General features: G+C 33.4%; 1 protein-coding gene across 1 annotated transcript in view; it reads right to left on the bottom strand.

The window, feature by feature from the left end:
• Cnbd1 (cyclic nucleotide binding domain containing 1) overlaps nucleotides 1–24,331 on the bottom strand; it is a 399,182-nt gene that overhangs the window by 147,138 nt on the left and 227,713 nt on the right. The window contains exons 6-7 of the mRNA XM_074066942.1: nucleotides 23,826–23,971; nucleotides 4,474–4,661 (exon numbers count right to left, since the gene is read on the bottom strand). Of these exons, the coding sequence (XP_073923043.1) occupies nucleotides 4,474–4,661; nucleotides 23,826–23,971 (334 nt within the window). The remainder of the gene's footprint in view (nucleotides 1–4,473; nucleotides 4,662–23,825; nucleotides 23,972–24,331) is intronic.

Here is a 24,331-nt window from a genome sequence, read left to right as displayed (position 1 = left end):
TCTTAAAAACTAAATGATATAATTTATTAAAAGTGTCTATTGTGGTTCACTATCATTGATAAGTAATAGTTAACTTGAGGTTAAATCCTATGTAAAATGCTGTGAGAGACAAATGATGGTGAATAAGGTAGTCACATTTATCACAGACCAATATTTCAGAAAAAACCTTAGATATTATTTTTGCTCAGTTTTTTAAGATTTTGTAAAGATTTTAATGATACAAAAGGAAAAGACATACATATAGGTAATGAAGGTAGATATGTCTAGAATGAGAAATATGTGTTTACAGGGAAGAGTAGAGAGAAGATCGAAAAGGCAGACAGCATGTGGAAAATCATTGAGAGGGTAAACTGCATGCTAAAGAAATGTGTCAAAATGTGTCTTAAAAAACAAACAGTGAAAAGGTTTAGCCTGCTTTCATAAGTCAATGCAGACTGTAGATTGAAAGATAGAATGAATGCAGAAGGTATTATAGATATCCAAATGAAATGATAAACTCTGGATGTGATAAATATAGAATACATTTCCACTGCTTTGCTTTCCTTCCAAGATTATTGCTGCTTAAAAACAGGCCCAGGTTCTTGATTTTTAAACAGCATCAATATGCCTGTGATTCTCCAGTCAACACAGCGATGTTCTAAAATTCTAGACTCATTTTCAAACTGTCACCTTGTTAACTTGGGTATATACCAGTACATATTGGTTTCTTAAATTCTCAAACTTAACATGGTCAAATTAGAATTCTAAATTTTCACACCTAAATCCTCTTCTATCTCAATCAGTCTAGTCTCAATAAGTCAAATTAGCATTCACCTATTCATTCTGTCTGAGATTCTAATAATCATCATTGAATCATCTTTCTTTAAATCTTCATGTCCAGTCCATAACACATATTGTCAATTCTGCAACCAAAATACATCTTCACCTGTAGACACTTATACGTCTTCATAAAGCAACAGTGTCAAAGCAAGGAATGCTTCCCATGTGTATTATTCTATTCCCGCGTTTTCTCACCACTTCCCCATTTTACCTCCCATACAACTTTTTCAAACCCATTTTACTATGTGCATAGCAGCCAAAGTGACATTTTTCACATGTAAATTATATTGTGTGTCTCCACTGTTTTTTTTAAAAAGCTGGTGAATATATAAATGCAAAATTGTCCTTTTCATATTCAAACAAAGGATTACTGGAACCCAGAAATATTATTTGATTATTTGTTTAAAATAGTCATAATTTTTTACTAAAAACCATATAATCCCATAGTAGCAAAAACAGTGATCATTCCTCAAGAAATCCCAATCATCTACCTATGTTAAATATTAAATATATGTTTTTTATTTTCAGTGTGAAAGTTATTTAAGCATTCCTTGAAATGAAAGAAAAATTTAATAAAAATGTATCTTTGGATGTACAGCCAAGTAAATAAATATGCAAGGAAGTCCATTGGCTCTGACATCAAAATATTAAATTTGTTCAAAATGGTATAAAAGCTACTTTTCTGATGATATAAAATCAAATTTCAAGAAAACAAAAGTAATAAAAAGGCACTAGCGTATGACCCAAACTGCCAAATTGATCTTCCTAAAATTCATGAAGTTAGTGTTTTGTTTGAGTATAATGTAGTTCTTTACTCTGCTCTTATCAAAAACGATCACTTCTAGCAGTATCTAAAGACAAATGGCAATCTTGCCTGTAGCTACCTAGGGGACCTATGTACCTACACAGGACAATGAACCAGAAGGTATCCTCACTGACTATATTGCTTCTCCTTACCCAACTTGTTTTCCTACTTGACATATTTCCATTCATTTACCTATTTACTTTTTCAATCATCCTCTCACACAAGCCTTTATTTAAAACAATGCATGTATCAATGGCACTCACCATACCTATGGTAGAGTATGTAAGGGGAAATAATACACAGACTGACTTCAGTGCATGCAAATGGATCAAAACAGTCAAGTGAGAAAAGCTAGCAGCACAATCTATGGTATTTATAAGATACCTCAGGGCACCAGAGACAGTGAGGGGATGTTTTCACAGAAGAAATGAAAGTTGATTAGCTTTAAGAGACTGCTGAGAAACCCCAAGGGGGCATGCCTTGCTGGGTCCAGGGAACAAAACAGGTAAAGGTGTAGACAACAGAAACTTTCAGCAAACAACTAGCTTTTCATGGCTAGAGAAAAGAATACACTGGGGAACTGAGCTCAATCATAAAGCCTCCAATAGCCATGGCAAAGGTATTTGAATTTTATCTTACATGTGACTGGAAAAGACTGAAACATTCTATGCAAGAAACAACATAATAACATTCAACTTTTATAAAAGTTACACTTATGACAATATGAAGATGAATGGAGGGAGTTTGTACACTATACACAAGGATGGGAGGTAATTGCAATGTATTGGCAAGAAATACTGAGAGTCTTGAAGATTAAATCAGAAGAAAGGATGGAATGAAAAATTAAAACATCATCAACAACATAAACAACTGTTGGTAAAAGTTGAGCTTTCATAATGAGCTTAGTATTGCTTTATATAATTTCTCCCTCATTTAATGCAAAAAAATTATTTACAAGGTACCGATATCAGCCCAATTTTCACAGATGAGGGACCTGAAGCTTAGAGTCTAAATTCTTTATGTTTCTGAGCCTTTAAAGTTTGTCTGACTCCATTACTGCAGCCTTCCTTATCAGGCCCAGCTTTACCTGATCATGTACTGCTCCTTACCCCCATACTTCTAATAGTTTCTTTCCCTCTAAAGGTCATGAGCATTTTTTTTTATGTTTTACTTGAGTGATTCCCTAATTCCATCACAATGGTTGCAGACAATAGTGTGTATGTGTATTGAATTTTTTGACTCCTTTGAGTCTTGCTTATCAACACTCCCAAAGGGCCAGATCTCTAAGGGATGTGAGTAGCATATCGTTGTCTTGATATATAGGCAGTCATAGAGGGTAGGATCAGAAGAAGAAGAAGATGATGACGATGATGAAATTCAAATCTTATAAGGGTTGTGAAGACAATAAACATCCTACCTGCTAAAAGATGACATACAATTTGTGAAATATATTGTTTTATTTTCACAGTTAATGAGCTAGCTTGCTAAAGAAAAACAAAACTATCAGATTAAAACTTCTTGAATTTTATTTGTTAAATGACATTGCACAATGCAAACCTATTGTCTTCCATGTAGGACACTATCCACCCATGGCATTGGGAAGAACCAGACCCCTAAATTTTGAGATAGTGGCATTAAATCCTTGGCAAATAAAATGTTATCATGGCCACCTGATGTAGTGGATATATATGCAAAATGCAGAAAGCATAGAGTTTTGGTCCTGGTCTGGTAGGCAGTGACTCCTCTGAGTCTATAAACCTACCTCCACAGCAGTCTTGATGGTTACTAAATGTACAGTTTTAATAGACACTTGGAGTCCATGCAACTCTCTCACTGGAGTCTTTGCTTGTTGGTAGGAAATATTGTGGAAAAAAATGATTAAGCAGAAACCTCTGAAATGCCTCTCTCTACTCCTTTCCTCAGCCTGGCCAAGATAGAAAAAATTTTTAAAAGCACTATCACATCTTAAGTTAAATAGAAAAGACTAATACTGCTCTCAAAGACTAACATGTAGGATATAAAGGTAGCAGTTCTCATCATATCCCATTTAATTCAGAAGTTTAGTCCTTAAAAACTCACATGGTTCCTAAAAGGTTGAATTTGACGAATACAAGTTCAACAAAGAAGTATTGCTTCTAGGACAAGCATATTTTTATTAGAGCAGATTAAAATGGAGTCCATTGGTATGGTAAATGGATTTTTTTCTCATCTCTTATCAAGAAGGAGGAAGAAATAATTCCTTCATGTGAGGTGAACAAAGGTATAATTTTAGGGGCTTCTTTCATTTGTGTCTTTGTCTTTCTTAGTTTTAGTCATAATACTCCTTATTCTTGAATGTGGTATTGGTTCTAGGTTTTCCTAACTTCTGCCCATAATGCTAAATAAGTTGATTTTAACTGGTTTCTTTAATATTTTCCTACTCTGAGCATATTGGCCACCGTAAACTTAAAAGTAGCATTTTATTCTTAATTTTAGTCAAACCAGACCTGACTCTCATTGGCATCTGCAGAGATCCCTCTATCTTCTCCTCCTCAAGTTATCTGCTCCCTCTCCTGCATCCCAAAATATGACCCTTCCTGTTTCAGTGAACCAGCACATTGACCTGCCTTCAGTTATCAAATACACCACTCAAACACTGGCAATAGCCAATATTTTTGATGCCATACTTCATAATTTTTTTTCAACAAAATCTCAAATTCATTATTATTAGTATGATTTATATTTTTAAGGATATGCTGTCTTGATTTGTTTAGAACTCTGAAAATATTTGGATCTAAAACTAAAAGAGGTAAAATGTTATAACCCTGTTACTTTGGTACTTATGGAAAAAGCAAATATTCATCTCTTACCATTGAGTCACGAGAAGGTAGGTATAGCTCAGCAACTGTAGAACTTTTTAACTGTACATCAAAAACAGAGCTGCTCTTTTGTATGAGAGACAATGCTGAGTCATTTTCTTCACTCAGCTTTCTGCACACCTTAGTGCAAGGCCGAGCGAGTCCTTTCAGTATTATATAAAACCCATCATTTCCAACCACTGAAACAAAACAGATATAGAGATGACTAATGTATTATAATTGTTTGTACTTTTAGTAAATTCCTTACAGCTTATTCTATGAAAGTAGTTTTAATGTAACATTTAGGCTTTCACCCATATTCTACTTAAACTCAAGAATAATAAAATCATGTGTGGGGTATTCTTTCCAGATAATCATAGATACTAACACATCCTCCATGGCACTGATAGATTCTAGGGAAAAAGTAAGAAAAGATGGCAACATTTTATTATTAATATATTTAAGACAATGTGAGAAAAATAGGAGCAGGAAAATCCTGGAATCCCTCCTCCCAAGTTGTCATTTGTCTATTTTTTATAAGTAACAGTATATACCTATTATAATTTTAAGTATCTTTGCTCTGGACATGAAGATGGTGATATACAGAGCTTAATGAAAGAGTTTGGTGAGGGCAATTGATATTTACTAGATAGAAGAGTTTTTTCAGTACTTGTCCTACTCCAAATTACTCCATTCTACCACCTGTCATGTCACACAGTTCCTAAAGTTCAACTGAATGCCTATAGCTCTGGCAAGTGCATTCCCTGGCAAGCATTTCAAATGCAATTTAAGTCAGTTGCAACTTCTGATGTCTATCCTTTAGAAGAAGCAAGGTATGAGAACTGGATGATGTTTTTCTCCATTTCTCAACTGTTCACATCAATTTATAAGATTGGAGCAAATTATTCAAATGCTGTAAGATCATTTCTTAAACCTTATTCAATAATGTTCTGCAAATAGAAACTACAAATTAATATTCAGGGATAAGCATGTGTCTTCATAGACCCTAAAATTTGCCAGTTGCTTGCTGTTTGCTTTTTTCTAATTCAAGTGCTTAGTAGTAAGGCTTTCTTGGTCACCAACCACACACAGTGATCATCAGAGAGTAATTTTTCACTCTTTTTTAAAGCAAAGGTTGATTTTGCTTAGATGTCTGAGCTTAAAGAGGATCTTATTCTGGGTAGCATGATATCCGTCTAGCCTGTGTGGTGAGACACACAGAAGTGTTGTGTTTTAATAGCTATTAGGTGATCTATATATCCATTATGTAGTAGTAACACACTGGAATGATTAGTGTGATAAAAATTTATAAGAATAGTAATGATTTTTGCTGATAGAATGAAGGGAAAGATATATTCTAAGTTATATATTTATGTTTTGCTTTTGTATAGAGTTAAATTTTTAACATAAGATAAAAGCTGTGGAAAGAGATGTATAAACAATTTTGTTGCAAGAACTGCTGCTTATCTTCCCAATGTGAAGTCTCTCCTTTCTTTTTGATTAACAAAACTATTATTTTATTTGCTATCACATGTACTATGTTAAAAATCCCATTTCCCAGACACTCTTACATGCATGGCCATGTGACATCATTTTAATTAATTAAAAATTGGCGGAAGTTTTGCACATGACCTCTTTTTTCTTGCTACTTCGAATAGGGACATGATGTTGGATGAGGACCAGCATCTTACGACTAAAAGGAAACAGTGAGAGAATCTGAGAGATATAACCCTGACACTTGAGGTTCTTATCTGGTGACCTCTCATGATGTAACATAAATAAATACCAAAATTTGTTCAAACTATTGTCCTTTAATTCTTTATTTCTCAAAATGGACAAAACTTATATATGGATATTGTTCCCATTTCACTTAACTGGAAACAAAAATGGTCCATCTGTTATCAACATACAAAGTTACATTGTCACAGGGAATATTACCATATGTAAAACATCAATTTTGATAGCTATATTTAAAAAATAACATTTTGTAAAAGGAGTAGATATAAACAAAATAACTTTCACAAATTTATCATCCAAATACAATGTTACTTAGTTTAAAACTACATTTTAAATAAGACAGAAATTATCAAACAAATCTGGTATGAGTGTGGAAGGCTTTCATCTCCATGATCAAATATTCATATCAAGTGTTAAAAGCAGTTTCACAGTTATCTCTGCCTTACAGTTCATTTGAACAGCAGCACACAATGTACATGCAATAATCAGAACACAAGTGTTCAAATGACAGCTAAAACTGCAAGTATCATACTCTGGAAAAAAAAGTGTTCACCTTGGTGACGAACATGAATCTCTGATCCTCTCAAGAAATCAGTTTCCCTCAGACCTTTCCCTAGCAATGGTGAATTTTTCTAAATAATCTCTGTTTACAATACATTAATGTTTAAATTTACATGATAAAATTAATTGTCATATTAAGGAGGCCCTTAAAGAGTCAAACTAATTGGTAGAATTTGAGAACCATGGAAAAATATTTAGGTGAGAAAATATCTCATCAATCTTTAAATTATACTCACAAAAAAATTTAAATTAAGCAACTTTGGAAGCTGCCCTCATCCATCATGTACAAAACCAATGCAGCATTTGAAATAGCATGGAGGACTGATTTTAACATAAATATATTTAATTAATATTAAGGTAGTACTATTTAAAATGGTTTATATACACCTGTCATTATTGTTACTTTTCAAACTAATGTATTATAAATGGCTCAAGTTCTTGTTTAGGAGGCAGGAAAAGTCCTGGATTTAGTTGTAGTCTTGCATTCATTGTGTAATCTTCATGTATTTCTCAAGGCTCAGCTTCTACTTCAGAAATTCATAAGTTAAGTCAAATTGTCTCATGTTAAAAGTATTCTTTATTTTTTAATTATTCAGTAAATGTAATACTTTTTAATGTACTTATATTAAAGGATTTAAACAAATTAAAAACTTCAAAAGTCAATTTTCAAATATCAATGAGATTACCTTAAATTTTTTGTACAGCATGATTTAATAGACATAAAGATGCAGATGAAAAAGTCCTAATCCAATTATTACATTTATATCAGTAAGAATGCTTAAGATAAATAATATTACTTTAGAAAAACTAGAGGTTTGTTTTTCCATTTTGTTTTTAGGCAGTGCTGGGGTTTAAATTTAGGGTCTTGCACGTGTTATGCAGGCACTCTACCACTTGAGCCATGCCTCCATTCCTTTCGTGTTAAGGAATCATTTCACACAAGGTTTCACACGTTTGCCCATGTCAAGCTCAGCCCTCAACTTCTTACTTATGTCTCCCACATAGCTAAGATCACAGACATGAACCACCATGCCCACCTTGTTTGTTGAGATGGGGTCTTCCTAAGTTTTTTTTCTAGGCTGGCTTTGAATTTTAATTCTTCTGATATCTGCCTACCAAGTTACTTGGATTACAGGCATTAATCACTATACCTGACTAGAAAGAAAAACTATTTTCAATATCAAAATGTATAAATATTTTTTATTTTATGTACATTTTTCAACCATCCAAGTGTGCTTGTCATTAGTTTCTTTATCATCACTTGTATCAATTTTTCCATGTTCTAGCCCAGTTACCAACAAATATTAGCTTTATTCTGATTGGTTTGGTATACAGTATATTATGCATCTTTCTGTAATGAAATCTCTGAAATAGTATCCCAAGGGATAAATACTATAATAATTTGCATGACAATGACAAGAATTTGTATAACATTTTTAGCCATTCATTTTTAAACTCATTAAAATCACTGCTCAATTTATTGCCAAAATGATTTTTATGAAAATTAATGTAAAAGTACAAGGAAAAAATTAGGATTAACTATACTTACAAAAATCAGAATTTTTAGTAATGCATTTCTTTGAAAACAGATGGAATGAGGAACTGAACAAGCAAAAATTCAGAAACTGAGAGAATCAAAATGTGAAGCAACTGGAATTTTCATACAATGTTGGGAGAAGTTAAAACTGTACAAATATCTGGTAAGAATATCTTATAAAATGAGACCTGAATCCAACCTATGTTCTAGTAATTCAGCTCGTAGGTTTTTGCTCAAGAGAAAGGACATAGATGTTCAATACAGGACTTGTACAAGAATGTTACCAGCAGATTTTTCACAAAAGTGAAAGGATGGAAACAGTTCAAGTGTCCATCCAGGAGATGTGTAAATAAGCTGTGGTCTGACCATATGATTGAGCCATTAAAAGGAATGAAATATTGATTCAAACAACATGGGTGAATCTCAAAGCATTATGCTGGCAGAAAGTTTTCACAAAAGTTTACATGCTATTTATTATAAATTTCGAAATACTTTATGTAAAACTAATGTGTAGTGGGAAAAAAAGAAATAAAACCAGAAAAATTGTCCCTGGAGGAGTGGGCCAGAGGTTGACTAGAAAGACTTGTGGAACAAACACTGGGGTGAGGAAGAGTCCCTCATCTCATTAGGGACTCAGCTCACAGTATTAGCCAAAACTCATTAGATGGTACCCTTCAGGCACACATATGCACATCCCTGCATGTGAATTTTATCTTTAAAAAAGGACCAGAAGCATTAGTCCCAGGAAAATTCTGAAGTGTTTAAGGTAGGATATCTGGTGCCATGGTGTATCAATGGAAGAGAACATGATGCTAGGAGAGTGGAGGAAATCTGTAGCAAGAGCATGAGCATCCACAGATGTCAGCAAATGCTTTTTTTTTAACTCATTTATTCACACGTGTATACGTTGTTTGGGTCATTTAGCATGTTATAGTTGTACCAGGGGTACACTGTGACATTTGCATAATCACTTACAATATATCTTAGTTAGATTCACCCCTTCATCTTTCTCCTTTATCCCCCCATTACAGTCTCAACAGGTCTCATTCAATACTCATACATGAGTACAAAGTAGTTGAGCTCTATATTTTGAGCAGATTCTTATATGCCATGATACATGCACGAAACCTTTTCTCCTCTTAGCAACTATCTGAGTCAGGAAATAAGGTTTCTCTAGTTTTATAAATGAAGAAACTGAAGGCAGCAAGAAATTAAATATCCTTTCCCAAGTTCAGAGAGCCAGTATCTAAACAAGGCAAGATACAGCTCTGATTGCCATGCTGGTCTTTGTATATGTATGCAACAATCTGTCTATTTCTTCCTTTGTCTCAGGATTTCTTGGTATATATTCTATAGTGATAGGGTTTCAACCATGATAAAGAAAGACTAGTTATATAATCTACACAGGCATTATGTCTATGTTTAAGTTTTAAAAAGCATCATTCAAAGTAATATATGTTCTTTTGAAATGTTAAAAAAGTAAGTCAGTGTATGTGTGCCTATGAATATATATTTATGTTATAATCACTATATAATGAATCTAGTCTAGATAGATATTTGGTAGTATAGTTAATTGTTCATATGAGAATAGAGAATGGTGTGTAACTTAAATAGAACATGCAAAAAAAGGATGCCACTAATTATTGACCAAAATAATATAGCTTGGCTAAAGCTATAAATTTATCTTTCCCTGTATGATCTTCATAAAATACAGGCTAATGTTCTTAGATTACAATGATAAGTGGCTCACTCAACTGTTCCTTACAAAAATGGCTCATTAAGGAATGACCTTAAGACATGATCAATTTTGGAGAAGGTTCCATGAGCTACTGAGAAGAATGTATATTGTGGATGAAATATTCTGTAGACATCAGCTAGGTCCATTTGGTCTATGGTGTGTTTTAGTTCTAGGATTTCTTTATTGATTTTTTTGGTTGGATGACCTGTCTATTGGTGATGGGGGGTATTAAGGTTTTCCACTATCACTGTGTTGGTGTTTATATATGTTTTTAGGACCTTCAGAGTATGTTTGATGAAATTGGATTCATTGACATTGGGTGCATATAGGCTGATAATTGTTATTTCCTTTTGGTATATTACTCCTTTTATTAGTATGGAGTGCCCTTTTTTTATCTCACTTGATCAATGTAAGTTTGAAGTCTACTTTATTCAAGATAAGTATTGCTACTCCTGCCTGTTTACAGGGGCCATTGGCTTGATAGATCTTCTTCCAGCCATTCACTTTCAGCCAGTGCTTATTTCTGTCGATGAGGTGGGTCTCCTGTAGGCAGCAGATTGTTGGATCTTCCTTTTTAATCCAGTTTGCCAATCGGTGTCTTTTGATGGGAGAACTAAGTCCATAAATGTATAGTGTTAGTATTGATAGGTATGTGGTAATCCTTGTCATTTAGTTGTCTTTGTTGTTTAAAGGTTTGATTGTATGTAGCTGTTCTATTTACAATAGCCTCAAAAAAAATCAAATACCTAGGAGTAAGCTTAACAAAAGATGTGAATGACCTCTGCAAGGAGAATTACAAACCCCTGAAGAAAGAGATCAAGGAAGACTACAGAAGATGGAAAGATCTCCCGTGCTCATTGATTGGTAGAATCAACGTAGTAAAAATGGCTATACCACCAAAAGCAATCTACATGTTTAATGCTATTCTCATCAAAATCCCAATGATTTTCATCACAGAGATTGAAAAATCTACCGTAAAGTTCATTTGGAAACAGAAGACACTGCGAATAGCCAAGGCAATACTCAGCAAAAAGAGCAATGCTGGCAGTATCACAATACCCAATTTCAAACTATATTACAAAGCAATAGCAATAAAAACAGCATGATACTGGCACAAAAGCAGACATGAAGACCAGTGAAACAGAATAGAGGGCCCAGATATGAATCCACTCAAATATACCCACCTCATTTTTGACAAAAAAATATATGATGGAGTAAATACAGTCTCTTCAACAAATGTTGCTGGAAAAAGTGGTTATCCATCTGCAAGAAACTGAAACTAGATCCATGTTTATCACCCCATACTAGTATCAACTCAAAATGTATCAAGGACCTTAATATCAGATCTGAAACTCTGAAGTTAGTACAGGAAAGAGCAAGAAACACTCTGGAAATAATAGGTATAGGCAAGGACTTCCTCAATAGAAAGAACACCAGCAGCCCAGCAGCTAAGAGAAAGAATGGACAAGTGGGACTTCATAAAATTAAAAAGCTTCTGCACAACAAAAGAAATGATCTCCAAACTGAAGAGACCACCCACGGAGTGGGAGAAAATATTTGCTAGTTATACATTAGACAAACGACTGATAACCAGAATATACAGGGAGCTTAAAAAACTAAACTCTCCCAAAATCAATGAACCAATTAAGAAACTGGCAACTGAACTAAATAGAACTTTCTCAAAAGAAGAAATTCAAATAGCCTAAAAACACAAGAAAAAATGCTCACCATCTCTAGCCATAAAGGAAATGCAAATCAAAACCACCCTAAGATTCCACCTCACCCCTGTTAGAATAGCCATCATCAAAAACACCACCAACAACCTGTGTTGGTGAGGATGTGGGGAAAAAGGAACCCTAGTCCACTGATGGTGGGAATGCAAGCTGGTATGACCACTCTGGAAAAAAATTTGGAGGCTTCTTAAAAATCTAAACATATATCTGCCATATGATCCAGCAACCCCACTGCTGGGGATATACCCAAAGGAATGTGACACAGGTTACTCCAGAGGCACCTGCACACCCATGTTTATTGCAGCGCTATTCACAATAGCCAAGTTATGGGAACAGCCAAGATGCCCCACTACTTACGAATGGATAAAAAAATGTGGTATTTATACACAATGGAATTTTACTCAGCCATGAAGAAAAATGAAATCTTATCATTTGCAGATAAATGGATAGAACTGGAGAACATCATTCTGAGCAAGGTTAGCCAGACTCAGAAGACCAAAAATCGTATATTCTCCCTCATATGAGGACTTTAGATCTAGGGCAAATACAGCAAAGTTGTTGGACTTGGGTCACATGACAAGGGGAGAGCACATACAAGAGGTGTGGGGATGCATAGAAAACCCAAAACATGTAAGCATTGGTGTCCCCACTCCAGAGGAATTAATACAGAAACCTCAAAGTGGCAGAGGTCAACATGAGAAGGGGATCAAGAACCATTGTAAAGATCAGTTAGAGATGAATCAACCTGGGTTGTAACACATTTGTACATGGAAGCAATGACAGGAATCTCTCTGTATAGCTACCCATATATCAACTAGCAAAAATGCTAGTTGATTATTACTGCTTATTTCTACGCTTCAACAGAACTGGAGAAAAGTGCAGAACAGGTTCTGCCTGGAAGTTCGTGGGGGAGAGGGTGAGGCGGGGAGCAGGGGTGAGAAATGACCCAAACAATGTATGCACATGTGAATTAATGAATAAAAAAAAAGAATCCAAATCACCACATGTGACATTTTATTGTATTTATCATTTTATTATTATTTATTAAAATAAAATATTCTTTGTATACTATGCAATAATATGGAACCCTAATAAATTATAATTTATTAGGATTTAAAACATTAAAAAAAAATGAATGACCTTTATCTAGATTTCCAGATCTTAAAATACACTCAGTTGCCATGAAGAACATCTCATTGGTGCATCAAATATTTGCCAAGTACCATGCCAGCTGTTCAAGCACAAAGTATTCAAATAACTCCAAATGGGCTGGCAGGGTAACTCAAGTGCCAAGAGGGCCCACCTTGCAAGCCTGAGGCCCTGAGTTCAAACCCACCAAAAAAAAAGTAATTCCAAAGGTCACATATCATTAGTCCATTTTTCAGATGAAGAAACCAACTCTCAGGTGATTATATAACATTAACCTCTAGAAGTTATCATACATATTCCCACATATGAAGTATACACACATGAATACATACACAAATCCACAAACATATGCTCATATAGAAGCATCCTGCATGTGTGCATACTGTGTATCACACCTTTACAGTACAAAGGATCTCAATGAAGATTGAAAGAATTCCTTCTCCCAGTAATAAAGTTCAGAAATTGACCCTTGATTAATTTTTAAATTGTGAAGGTAGTTTATGAATCAATAAAAATTATTTTAGTAGAAATTTCAAAATAAAAGAATTTTTAAAAGCTTTTGGACATAGATATATTCAGACTGAGTTAAAACTTGGGGTGACTTCTTACACAAATACTTAGCGGGAAGAAACAAAAAAAAAGCTAAACTTACAAATAGAGTTACATATGAAGAACCCATAGAAAATGTGAAACCTAGCAGAAGCTGAAAGAACAGAACTTCTCAGGATTTAAAGAATATTTGCCATTAGTGCTAAAATACATAGACAAGTTGTTTAAACACAGTAAAAATTGCTGCAGGGATAAGCTCTCAAACACAGGTAAGTCATTACTGATAAATGCAAAGCAGTGATGAATGTATGAATCACGAGTAAAAAGACAGTTGTGAAAACACAAGTTAAATACAAACTTTTGAAATTTTTAACCAACAAGAAGGCAAAAATAAGACCGATTCACATTTTTAAAACACGTAAAAAATATTTCCTGCAAATTTTAAGAAAAAAAAAATTGAAACACCTAAGGAAAAGTTAGACAATAAGAAATCAATACTGATATCAAAGGTGTAAAGTGTTGAATCCCAGACTTTGCAGAAGTAAAAAAGTTCATCAAAATCAAAGTGGTTAGGAATAAGCTCCAAAAAATGTTTTTATGTTTCTTCTCCATTAAATGCAAAGTCAAAAGAAATATTTTTAAAAGGACTAGGAAATGTCTCCTATTGCAAGATTTCATATTTTAAATGTCCCTTAACCATCCTGACATTAGGTGAATAAAAGGCATCTTAAAGAAACTAAAAGTAATGGAAATATTATCATTTTGTTTGTGACTTTTCAGAAAGTTAAAGGTCAAACACAAAGCTTAATTAAAGCAAACGTTTGTGAATTACTTGCTAAGTGCATCCCCTCTCTAGTACATAGACCTTTAACTAAAGTCAACCATTCCAGAAGGACTTAAATGTTTCAAAGAGCTATAATTGGATGAATAAGGTCAAGTTGTCAGCTGGCTAATCCCCCTTTGGCCTATAAAATTGAGTTTAAGTGTTATCTACCAGGAAAGCCTTTCCTGACCTCCAGCCTGCTTTCATCCAGCATGATTAACGCCCGTCCTCTGGGAACTTCCTTCACAGAGTTTCTGTCATGGAACTCTGCACTGTCAGTCTCTGCCAGTGGATCCTAACTTCTTGACAGAAGCAGTTCTGACTCAGTATTTCCAGCCCATAGCACATGGCCTGGATTACTTCAAGCATTCAGAAATATTTGTTGAATAAATGAGAGCTTATTAGTGATCCCATATTGTATTTCTCTCCAAAGAAGCTTGTCAAATATATCTGGAAGAATTTATTTGTTTTATACTTAGAATTCGTCTCTTAAAGGAATAAGGCAAAACCTTCTGATGGCCTATTTTATTCTCAATCCATTATGTGAAAGCATTGGAGAATATCAGAAAGTTATATAACAGTTAACAAGATAGGCTAATTCATAGAATCTCCTTTAGAAGGCCTACATGACCTCACAGAAAAAAACATAAAATGAGTGAATGACCTTTCATAGCTTTTTGTAGGATACCTTTGAAGATGGGAGTGTTGTCCTTTAAACTGTGTTCCCAGCAGCAGTCATTTTAAGGCATAAGTGTAATAATCTTTCTTACAGCATTGCTATAACTGGTAGAAAACTAACTCCAAACAAAACCAGATATATATTTTAAGATAAAAATCAAATATATACATATTATCATTTTAAAGCTAACTAGAAATTTATTTCATCAGTTTGAACATAGATTATCCATTGAAATCAATAGTCAACAATAGTACTTCCTGTTCCCTAAATAAAAATAACTACTTTTCAATAGGAGTCACTAGACATATAATTATGATAACAGGTTTAACAAGGTAATCATCCTTAAGTAAGTATAAAAATGATAAGAAAGTACAAGGAAAAAATATTTTGTATCTAGTGGAAAGAATCTGAAATTTTCTTATGAAAATAATGGCATTATAATGGATCTTGAAATGTACATAAATTTTGACTGACAGATATGGGAGAGAAATCATTTATAATACAGGAAACATCATAAGACACAAAAGTAAGGGCTGAGGGCATGACCCAAGTGGTAGAGCCTTGCCCAGTCTGTGCAAGGTCCTGGGTTCAATCCTCACTACCACAAAAAAAATGAAGAAAAAAACGACACAAAAAGGAATCATCTGATTGTAGAGAGATGATAAGAAACTGAATAATTTGGTTTGTCAGAAGCATAATAAAAGACAATGTAAGTTAAGGAATTGAATCAAGAGCAGGTTAGGACATAAAGCCACTGGAAACTGGAAATATGTTTCAAATAACCAATCATCAAATATTCAATCTGGATAATAATAAAACAATACCATTATTAAAATGATGTATGGGAACTAGAGAGGTGGCTCAAGCAGTAGAGCGCTTGCTTTGCAAGCATGTAAGCCCTGAGTTCAAACCCCAGTACCACCAAAAAACATAAAAATAAAATGTGGTATGCTTTTTCAATGTCTGGTTTTTTTGGTTTTTTTTTTTTTTTCTTGACTGTATTGTGGTTTGAACTCCAAGCCTTGCACTTGCTAGGCAGGTGCTCTATCACCTGAACTACATCCCAGTCCTTAGCTCATGTTTTTCTGTAGTAATGTTTCTGGTAGAGTCTCACTTTTTTGCTGGGGCCAGTCTCATACCACCCTCTTCCCACCTATAGCCTCCTGTGTAGGTGGGATTACAGGTGTGTAACATAATGCCCAGCATATTGATTGAGATGGGGTCTTGTTAGTCTTTTCCCTGGTCTGGTCTTAAACCACAGTCCTCCTGATCTCCATTTCCCAAGTAGCTGGAATTATACACATGATCCACCTGGCCAGGCATGATTTTCAATATTTAGATTATTGATTATTCAAATTTTAAAATAAGACAATTCTAGCATTCTTATATAATGCTAGAATAAAATATTTCTGATAACTTTTCAACATGTATCTAGAGACATAAAATTATCCACATCCTTTGACTCATTGTTTTGATATTAGAAATCTGTCTTGAAGAAATAATCTAAAGCAAAGGTAAAAATTAGTACAGATAAGAATTTACTCAAGCTTATAGCATTTACACTAGGAAAAACTAAAACTCTTTAAAAAGATATTGATAAATTAAAAGATGTCTATCTGATAAGAAAGTATGAATATATACACATGCAGTTATTAAAGACTGCTTATTACAGATATATTAGTGACCCAAGGAAAGCTCATGATATGTTAAATTCAAAATAAGAACCAGAATGACAGGATTTCACTTGTAAAATGTATATAATTAAATCTTGTGGAAAATAGGTTGAAACAATAATGATGGTTATCTGAAATTAAAGGAAATTCCTTTTTTTCCTTATTTGTGTTTTTAAAATATTTCCTAGCTTTCTATAATGATCATATTTAATTTATAGTCATAAAAAGTATAAGTGATGCAATGGGACATTTTTCTGACAATTTTCTGGAGAGTAACGTAAAGAAAAGACCAGTCAGCAGCGTATCAAAGTAACACATGTGAGAAGACGTTAATGGAGGTCTGAACAAGCTCCTGAGAAGTAAAACAAAAAACGAATTTGAAAGATAAAAGGTGAACTCATATGATACAACTCAATTCATTTACACAAAGAAGAGTAGTTTGAAAATTCCTATCTTTAAGATTTTCACAAGGAAAATAGTACTTTGCGGAATCTGATAGTAACAGACCTGTGGCAAAGCAAGATGAGAAGTCTGCTCATGGTTTCTCCCGGCGTGCCTGCAGCCAGGACATCCAAAAGATATACAGCAGCACTTTACATACGTAAATGCAGAACTGAGCTAAGGGCTCAAGCCTACAAATATGTGAATCAGAACCACAGAAATTAGAGTTGAATCATATGTGTTGATGAAAGTTTTCATAGAGATAATGAAATGAAAGGAAAGGTATCAGGAGAACTTTTGGAGGGACAGAATTGAGCAATGTTGCAGAAACAAGAATGAATCAAGTTGTTCACAAATGACCTTTGCCAGATGCTGAGTGTTTTTCTAGAGGTCAGTCTCCCTAAAGGGGTGTCATTAATTAAGTCAGGCTGGCTTGAGGTGTCTGGCCAGAGGATGATCCTTAAGACAAACTGTAAGCATTGCAATCTATTAAACCTGATCCCTTCATCCAAGCCTGCTAGAAGAAAAGAATGAACAAATTAAGAACTGAGAATCCATCATACTGATGGCAAGACAGATGATCCATGACTACAAGTTTTCAATCTTACAAACATGCAAAAGTCTATGCAGTCAGTGAAAACTGGACCTGGAGTTTAGAGTTTTGATGTTTTCCCAACCCAGTGAAATTCCAGTGATACTCTCACTGGATGCTGGGTAGTGGCAGAGAACCACAACTCCCCAAAAAGCCACATGATCTCAAGGGAAAATAGTCAGCACTCTACAGTGTAAGCTAAGCTATTTGGTAGGTTATGTGTATTAAATGCATTTTTCTATCACTATATTTTCAACTTATCATAGGTTTATTGGGACATAGCCCATTATAAGTTCAGGGGCATTTTTATGAAGTTATTTTAACCATATTTATTTATTTTTCTATAAATTATTGGTGGTTGTTTTTAATAACTTTAAAGCTATTCTTTTTTGTTTTATTCTTTTATTTATTGCTATCTTTTTTTTAGTATTGTTGTACTGGGCATATATTGTGACATTTACAAAAGTTATTACTATAAATCATATTTGAATTCACCCCCTCCATCATCCTCCTTCATCCCCTTCCAGTACTAGAAAGCAATTCTTAATCTTTTTAATTTAGGCTTCCTTCCACAAAAAATATCACTAAGAGCATTTCTTATTTCAAAAATGTTTGCTCATATTTAGAACATACATATTTAAGTCAAGGCCTTTGACTTTTTCAGTAGAAGATTTAATTCATATAACCTGTTATCTAACAGTTTATTATGTGAATTTACAGGCATATATAAAATAATCACTTAAGAAGTTAATATAGCTACACATTTTCCCTCACCTTACCCCTTCTTCTTTTTTGTCGTTTTGTGCAATCTTTATTTCAAGTCTTTGTTAAAACACCATTGTTATTCCTTAGGACCAGGTTAAAAATCATAGTCTGCAGAAACTCAGGAACTATGTATTGAATTTCACAGGACAGAGGCAATCCTTTAGCTGAAGCTCACTACTGATCATAAAACGGAGTCTTGAATGGATTCCATGATATCTTTGTGGTGCTCACAGACTATAGGATTCGCTTTAGGAAAGTCTGGGCATAACTCAGGGATTGCATTTATTCTACTTTGCTACACCTCTGGCTGAAATACCATTATACCAAGGTCATCTGGCTAACTAAGCTTCCAAACCAAGGATCAACCTCCTCCACAAATCATTCCTATATGAGGCAAAGCAATAGATGCCCCAAAGCCCATCTCCCATGCAATCTGCAATTCAGGGAGCTCCATTTGTTGAGCTAGCAGCACTCACAGTTATTAGCAGAAGTCACACTAGCACCTTTGTGCTTCAGACAGGCCATGGAACCCATTTTATCTTCTTGATTGTGTTCTTTGATGCTCAAAATATTTTAATTTTTATAAAATCCAAATTATCAAATATTTATTTTATCACTTATACTACCAATGTTATGTCTAAGAATGCATGGCTTAACCCGTAGTCAATAAGAACTATTCTTTTAAGTTTTCTTATAAGAGTTCAGTAGTTTTAAGTCTTACATTTAGGGCTTTTATTCATTTTTGACTAATACCTGTAGTAATGGTATAAGTTAGGGGTCCACCTTTAATATTTATCATGAAGATATAGAGTCGTCAAGGCACTATTTATTGAAAAGAGTATTCTTCCCACCATTGAGTTATCTTGGCAACCATGTCTAAAATCAATTAACCATAAAGTTAAGACATTATTTATGAACTTAACTTTATTCTAGTGATCAAATATCTAAATTCATACTGTCTTAATATGACAATATTATTTATAGTCTTAATACTATAGGTGTGTAGTAACTTTTGAAATAAAGGTATGTGAACCCCTCAAATTTTATTATTTGTTTTCAATAATATCTTGACTTTTCTTGCTCCTATAAATTTCCATTTTAGATTTGAGTTTTAAAATAAGCTTAGCAATTTCTGGAAAGATGGTAATTTTGCTAGAGATTTTGTTGAATCTGTTTATTGATTTAGCAGCATTGCCACCTTAAGAGCTTTGACATATGAATATTGGATAAATTTCTATTTAGATATTTGCCATCTTTCAAAATCTTTTTGTAGTTTTCAAAATACAAGTCTTGCACCATTCTGTTAAATTTATTCCCAAGTAGGTTATGTCTTTGATGTGATTGGTCAAGAGAATTTAATTACTTAATTTCATTTTTAGATTTTTCATTATCTGTGCTATGAATTCTCCTTTACATATTTGTTAGACTACACCATGAAGCCATTTGAGTCTTTGCTTTTCCTTGGAGAAATATTTTTAATTATTATTTTAATACAGATGCTTCTCAATTTATAATGTGTTTACATTCCAGTAGTATAATGGACTGTAAACCCACCATAAGTTAAAAATATCTTAAGTTAAAATGCATTTAACAAACATCTTCAAGTGAATACCATTGTTTAACAGCATAGTACACCACTATGAATATCAATCCTTTACCTTCATAAAATCTCCTTGCTGATGGGATCTGTGGCTCACTGCCACTGCCAACATATCACAGCCTGGAAAGGATTACAATTCAAAAAGGGAAAGTATGGTTTCTGCTGAGTGCATATTGCTTTTGCACCATTATAAAGTAAAAGAAAAAAATACATATATATATGTATATATAATTTTAACCATAGTAATTGAGAACTGCAAATATATTTACCTGTTATAGGACTATTCAGATTGCTTCTTTCTTCTTGAATCAGTTTTGATAGATTGCATATTAATTATCTAAGCTTTCTTAATATCCAAACTATGCAACTTTTCAGTATACACTAGATAATACATATTGCCTTACAATTCTTTTTAAGGTCATTGCTGAGTTTAATATTGATTTTTCTTTTCTTCTTTAAATTAATATTACTTTAATTGACAAATCATAAGGGTATATATGTATATGGTAAAATATGATGTTCTGATGTATTTTTAGAATAGTGAATGATTAAATCAAGCTAATATCATATAACTAGCAATAATAAATTATATATAATTATAATAATTATATTATTAAATTATAATAAATATAATTAGAAATATTAAAAATTTTGGCAATAAAATTAAATGTAATATTTTATTAAAATAAGAAGCCATGGACTTTTGAGATATAACCTCACAAAAGTCAGAAATATACGAAATTAAGTTAATTGTGTAGAAAAGAAATAAGACTGCAAGATATAGCAGGCTTTATGGAAGGAAAACAAACTAAATATGGTATAGATAGAAAAGAGAACAACACATATCAATCATTTTATAGGAATGTGTTTCAACAGTAACATAAAGGTCAGTAGTGAAATCTCGATATGGGATCCAGTTCCAGGTTAGCTACTAAACTAGAGCCTCAAGCAAGTTAGTTTTTTAGTTTACATGTGGTTGTCAATCTTAAAAAGATTATCTTCCCAGGGCATAAAATAACTCCAGCAGAAAACTCTTGAGATCATGTGACTTCAGCAAGCTAGATCTCTATATCTAAAGGTACATAGAGAAAGATGACTGCACACATGTTTATTATATGAAGTAACTTTCATACAATTATATAAGCAATCTTTATATACAATCACCTTATAGTAAATAAATAATATAATAATCAAATAGTATGTTTTAGTACCATTGTCACTTAAACTAGAGAATGTATTATGTTTGATTTGCTACTTAGAAATCATAACATTGGTTTTTTGTTAATATTTTTTGTTTATAAAAACCAAATATGTAAGAGGCTGAGTGAATAATGGTAAGTTTAGAAAATTTCTTTAAATAATGCAACTCTAAAGAACTAGTGGGCAGAAAAGGAGACCAGAGGTGCCACCTTGTGTGGAACTGCACCAGAGAAAGAAATCCTCTCAGCAGACTGAAAGTCAGCAGCCTGGTGATAAGGGAATACTTTAAATCCTTTAAATAACACTAGAAGGACAGAAACGCGTACATGAATGAAGAAAAAAGGAGAGAGACAGACATCTAACTGGGCTTGTCTTGTAACTTAAATGAACAAAGAGATCTACAAAGGTCAGATATTTAATGAGCGGACTGCTTTGATAGTGATATAGATCTAAGCTTTCAGAACTATAGATCTTAAAAATTCAAGAGAAGGATTTTGACACAGGTGAGTAGAAACATAGATTTCTAATTTTTTTTTAAGGTATCAAAGTGCTTTATTTAACACAATCAAGTTACAGTTGATATTTTGTTTTTGTAATTTCATATTTAATAGTAAAATGGAATTATTAAGATGTCATCAGAATAAAACATTTGCTTCTAATTGTAATTTTAGAACTTTCTTGAAAAAAATAAAGGTGTAATAACAAATTCTAACACATAACCCACATTCATTATAGAAAATTAAACCAACAGAAGTATATGTAGCAGAAAGTCTGAATTCTTCCCCTTTATTGCCCTCTTGTTAGTTTTCATTATTACAAGATACAAGAGAGCTAACTTTATAAAGAGAAGGGTTTATTTTGCTCACAGTTTATAGATTCAAAGTCTGAGATCAGGCATTACCATTATGCTCGGCCTCTGGTAAGAGCACATTGTGGTGGCATATTGTGGAGGAGTAAGAGTAGGAATTGTATCTCAAAAAGGAGCAGGGTGAAAAAGAAAAAATTGGGCAGAGCCAGGCTTTTACAATAATCCTCTTTCAAGAACTCAAGAGATGCCACAAAACCTACCCCACATCTCCAATAACCTAAGTTCCTCCCAACAAGAGCCACCTCCCTACTTTATAATACCATCACCCTGGGGATCAAATCTTTAGTCACAATTGACCGCTGGAGACATTCAAATCACACCCAGTACAAGGCTTTCCTCAATCCTACTTTCCTCTACTATGAGAGTAATGAAAACATGTATTTTTGAATGTCTTTCTCAACCCACTCTTACTTTATATATATCCATATATATGTGTGTGTGTGTGTGTGTGTGTGTATATAATTTTATACTTTCTTATAAATATTTGTGTAATTGTACATTTTTCTATTTCAATTTATTGTCTTTACTGTTTCTTCATCTCTAAATATAAAGATCTATCTCGTCCTTTTCAACCACTGACTAGAATTCCATAGGATGAATGTATCAAATGTGTGTAGCCAGTCTTCTACTGAAGCACATTTAGGTTGTTCCAATTTAGGTTGTTTTTTCACCACTATAAATATAATTCCAGGATTCATAAAACAAATTAATTTTTAATTACCATCCTCAAGCTAATGGCAAAGCAGTGTTGAACATTTTTTCTCTTTTTTCATTTAAAATCATTTAGTCTCTGCAAAACTCTTTTGATTTATTTTTCACTGCTTGAGTCTGATTAAATGGAAATAATTATGAGAGAAAAACATTGGGGGAAAACTTTCAGAATATGTAAATCTTTTCAAAAGAAGCATGTTCTCCGAAATTCCAGTTAGGTTTTAAATGTTGTGATCCTGAGGAACCACTTTGTACAATAGTGACATAAGCCCAGAGAATAAGTCTGGCATCACGCTGAAGTTTATTTGAAATTCAGTTAAAACCATTACTCTACATGTCTTCATGTGCCTTTGAATAATAAAATAATAATAATAATAATGTCCATTTTTTATTTGTTTCTGTGGGGAATAAAGAGAGATGCCCTTGATATAAAGATTGTATAAATTGCATGCTTTCCCTGAAAAGATTCAAATATATGAATTTTCATTAAAGTTTCTACTATCTAAATAGACTAAAGACTAAGTTGGTAAACTAAAATCTGTCTAAAGAGCTCTTTTCCAATATTTAGGTCACAATCTGGATCAAGCAAGTAATCACTTTGACCATTTATGGTTTATGAAAACCAAAGCCCAATTGCTCTTAATATGTATTGCAATAAATGGTTCTCAAAGTGTGGTCCATAGATGAGTCATGTTGCTGATAGATTATGGGAAATGCATTTTTAGACCCCATCCCAGACCTACGGAGCTGGAAATTCTGGGTGTCAGGTCCAGCAGTGTGTGTGTCAATGAGTCATATGAGTGATTCAGGCTATGCTCAAAATAAAGCACACTAGTGTATATCAAGAACCTTATATACTAAAATGTGAAATGTTACAAGCTTATAAGTGGAATACATCCAAATAGTACATTTAAACATGTCCAATAAAATTATGAGCACTTTAGTGACAGAAAAGTCAATAGACACATACGCTTCACTTGCCAGGTGTCTCTCTGTATTAGTTCTTACCTGTGCTGCCTCTGACCCAGGTTTCCGAGATGACATTCCTACTAAGTGTTTTCAGATGCTCATCAGTTAGCCGAGTGTTTAAGTATGGAACTTTCTGCAGCATCTTCCACACGAGGTTGTGTTCATATGTTGTTCTGTGAATTGGCCTTAAAAAGAAAAAAGAAGATGATAAATTCAGAGATGACAAAATAAATGCAAAGAAACAAACCAGCAGAGTTTTGAATTTTAACTCTTCAATGCTGAGTTTTCTTTTGATTTAGGAGCTGTTTAAGGAGAACTGTAATGATGTTCAATAATGAACTTTAGAAATGTGTTCCCTTTCCAACATTAGATGTACCTCCATGATGCTGTAACTTCAGGAAATTATCTAATGCCTTTATCTTTCTTTTAATAGAAAATTCAGTACTTCATAAGATGTATCTTCTATTAGTAGGCAGAAATAGTTATAAAGTTCTTTTTAAGACAATACATGAAAATATTTCTGTCATTCTTGTTCCTCAATAGTA

The sequence above is a fragment of the Castor canadensis genome, chromosome 3, assembly GCF_047511655.1.
Source record: "Castor canadensis chromosome 3, mCasCan1.hap1v2, whole genome shotgun sequence".
In the NCBI taxonomy this organism is placed as follows: Eukaryota; Metazoa; Chordata; class Mammalia; order Rodentia; family Castoridae; genus Castor; species Castor canadensis.
This window is presented reverse-complemented; position numbering and strand designations above follow the sequence as displayed.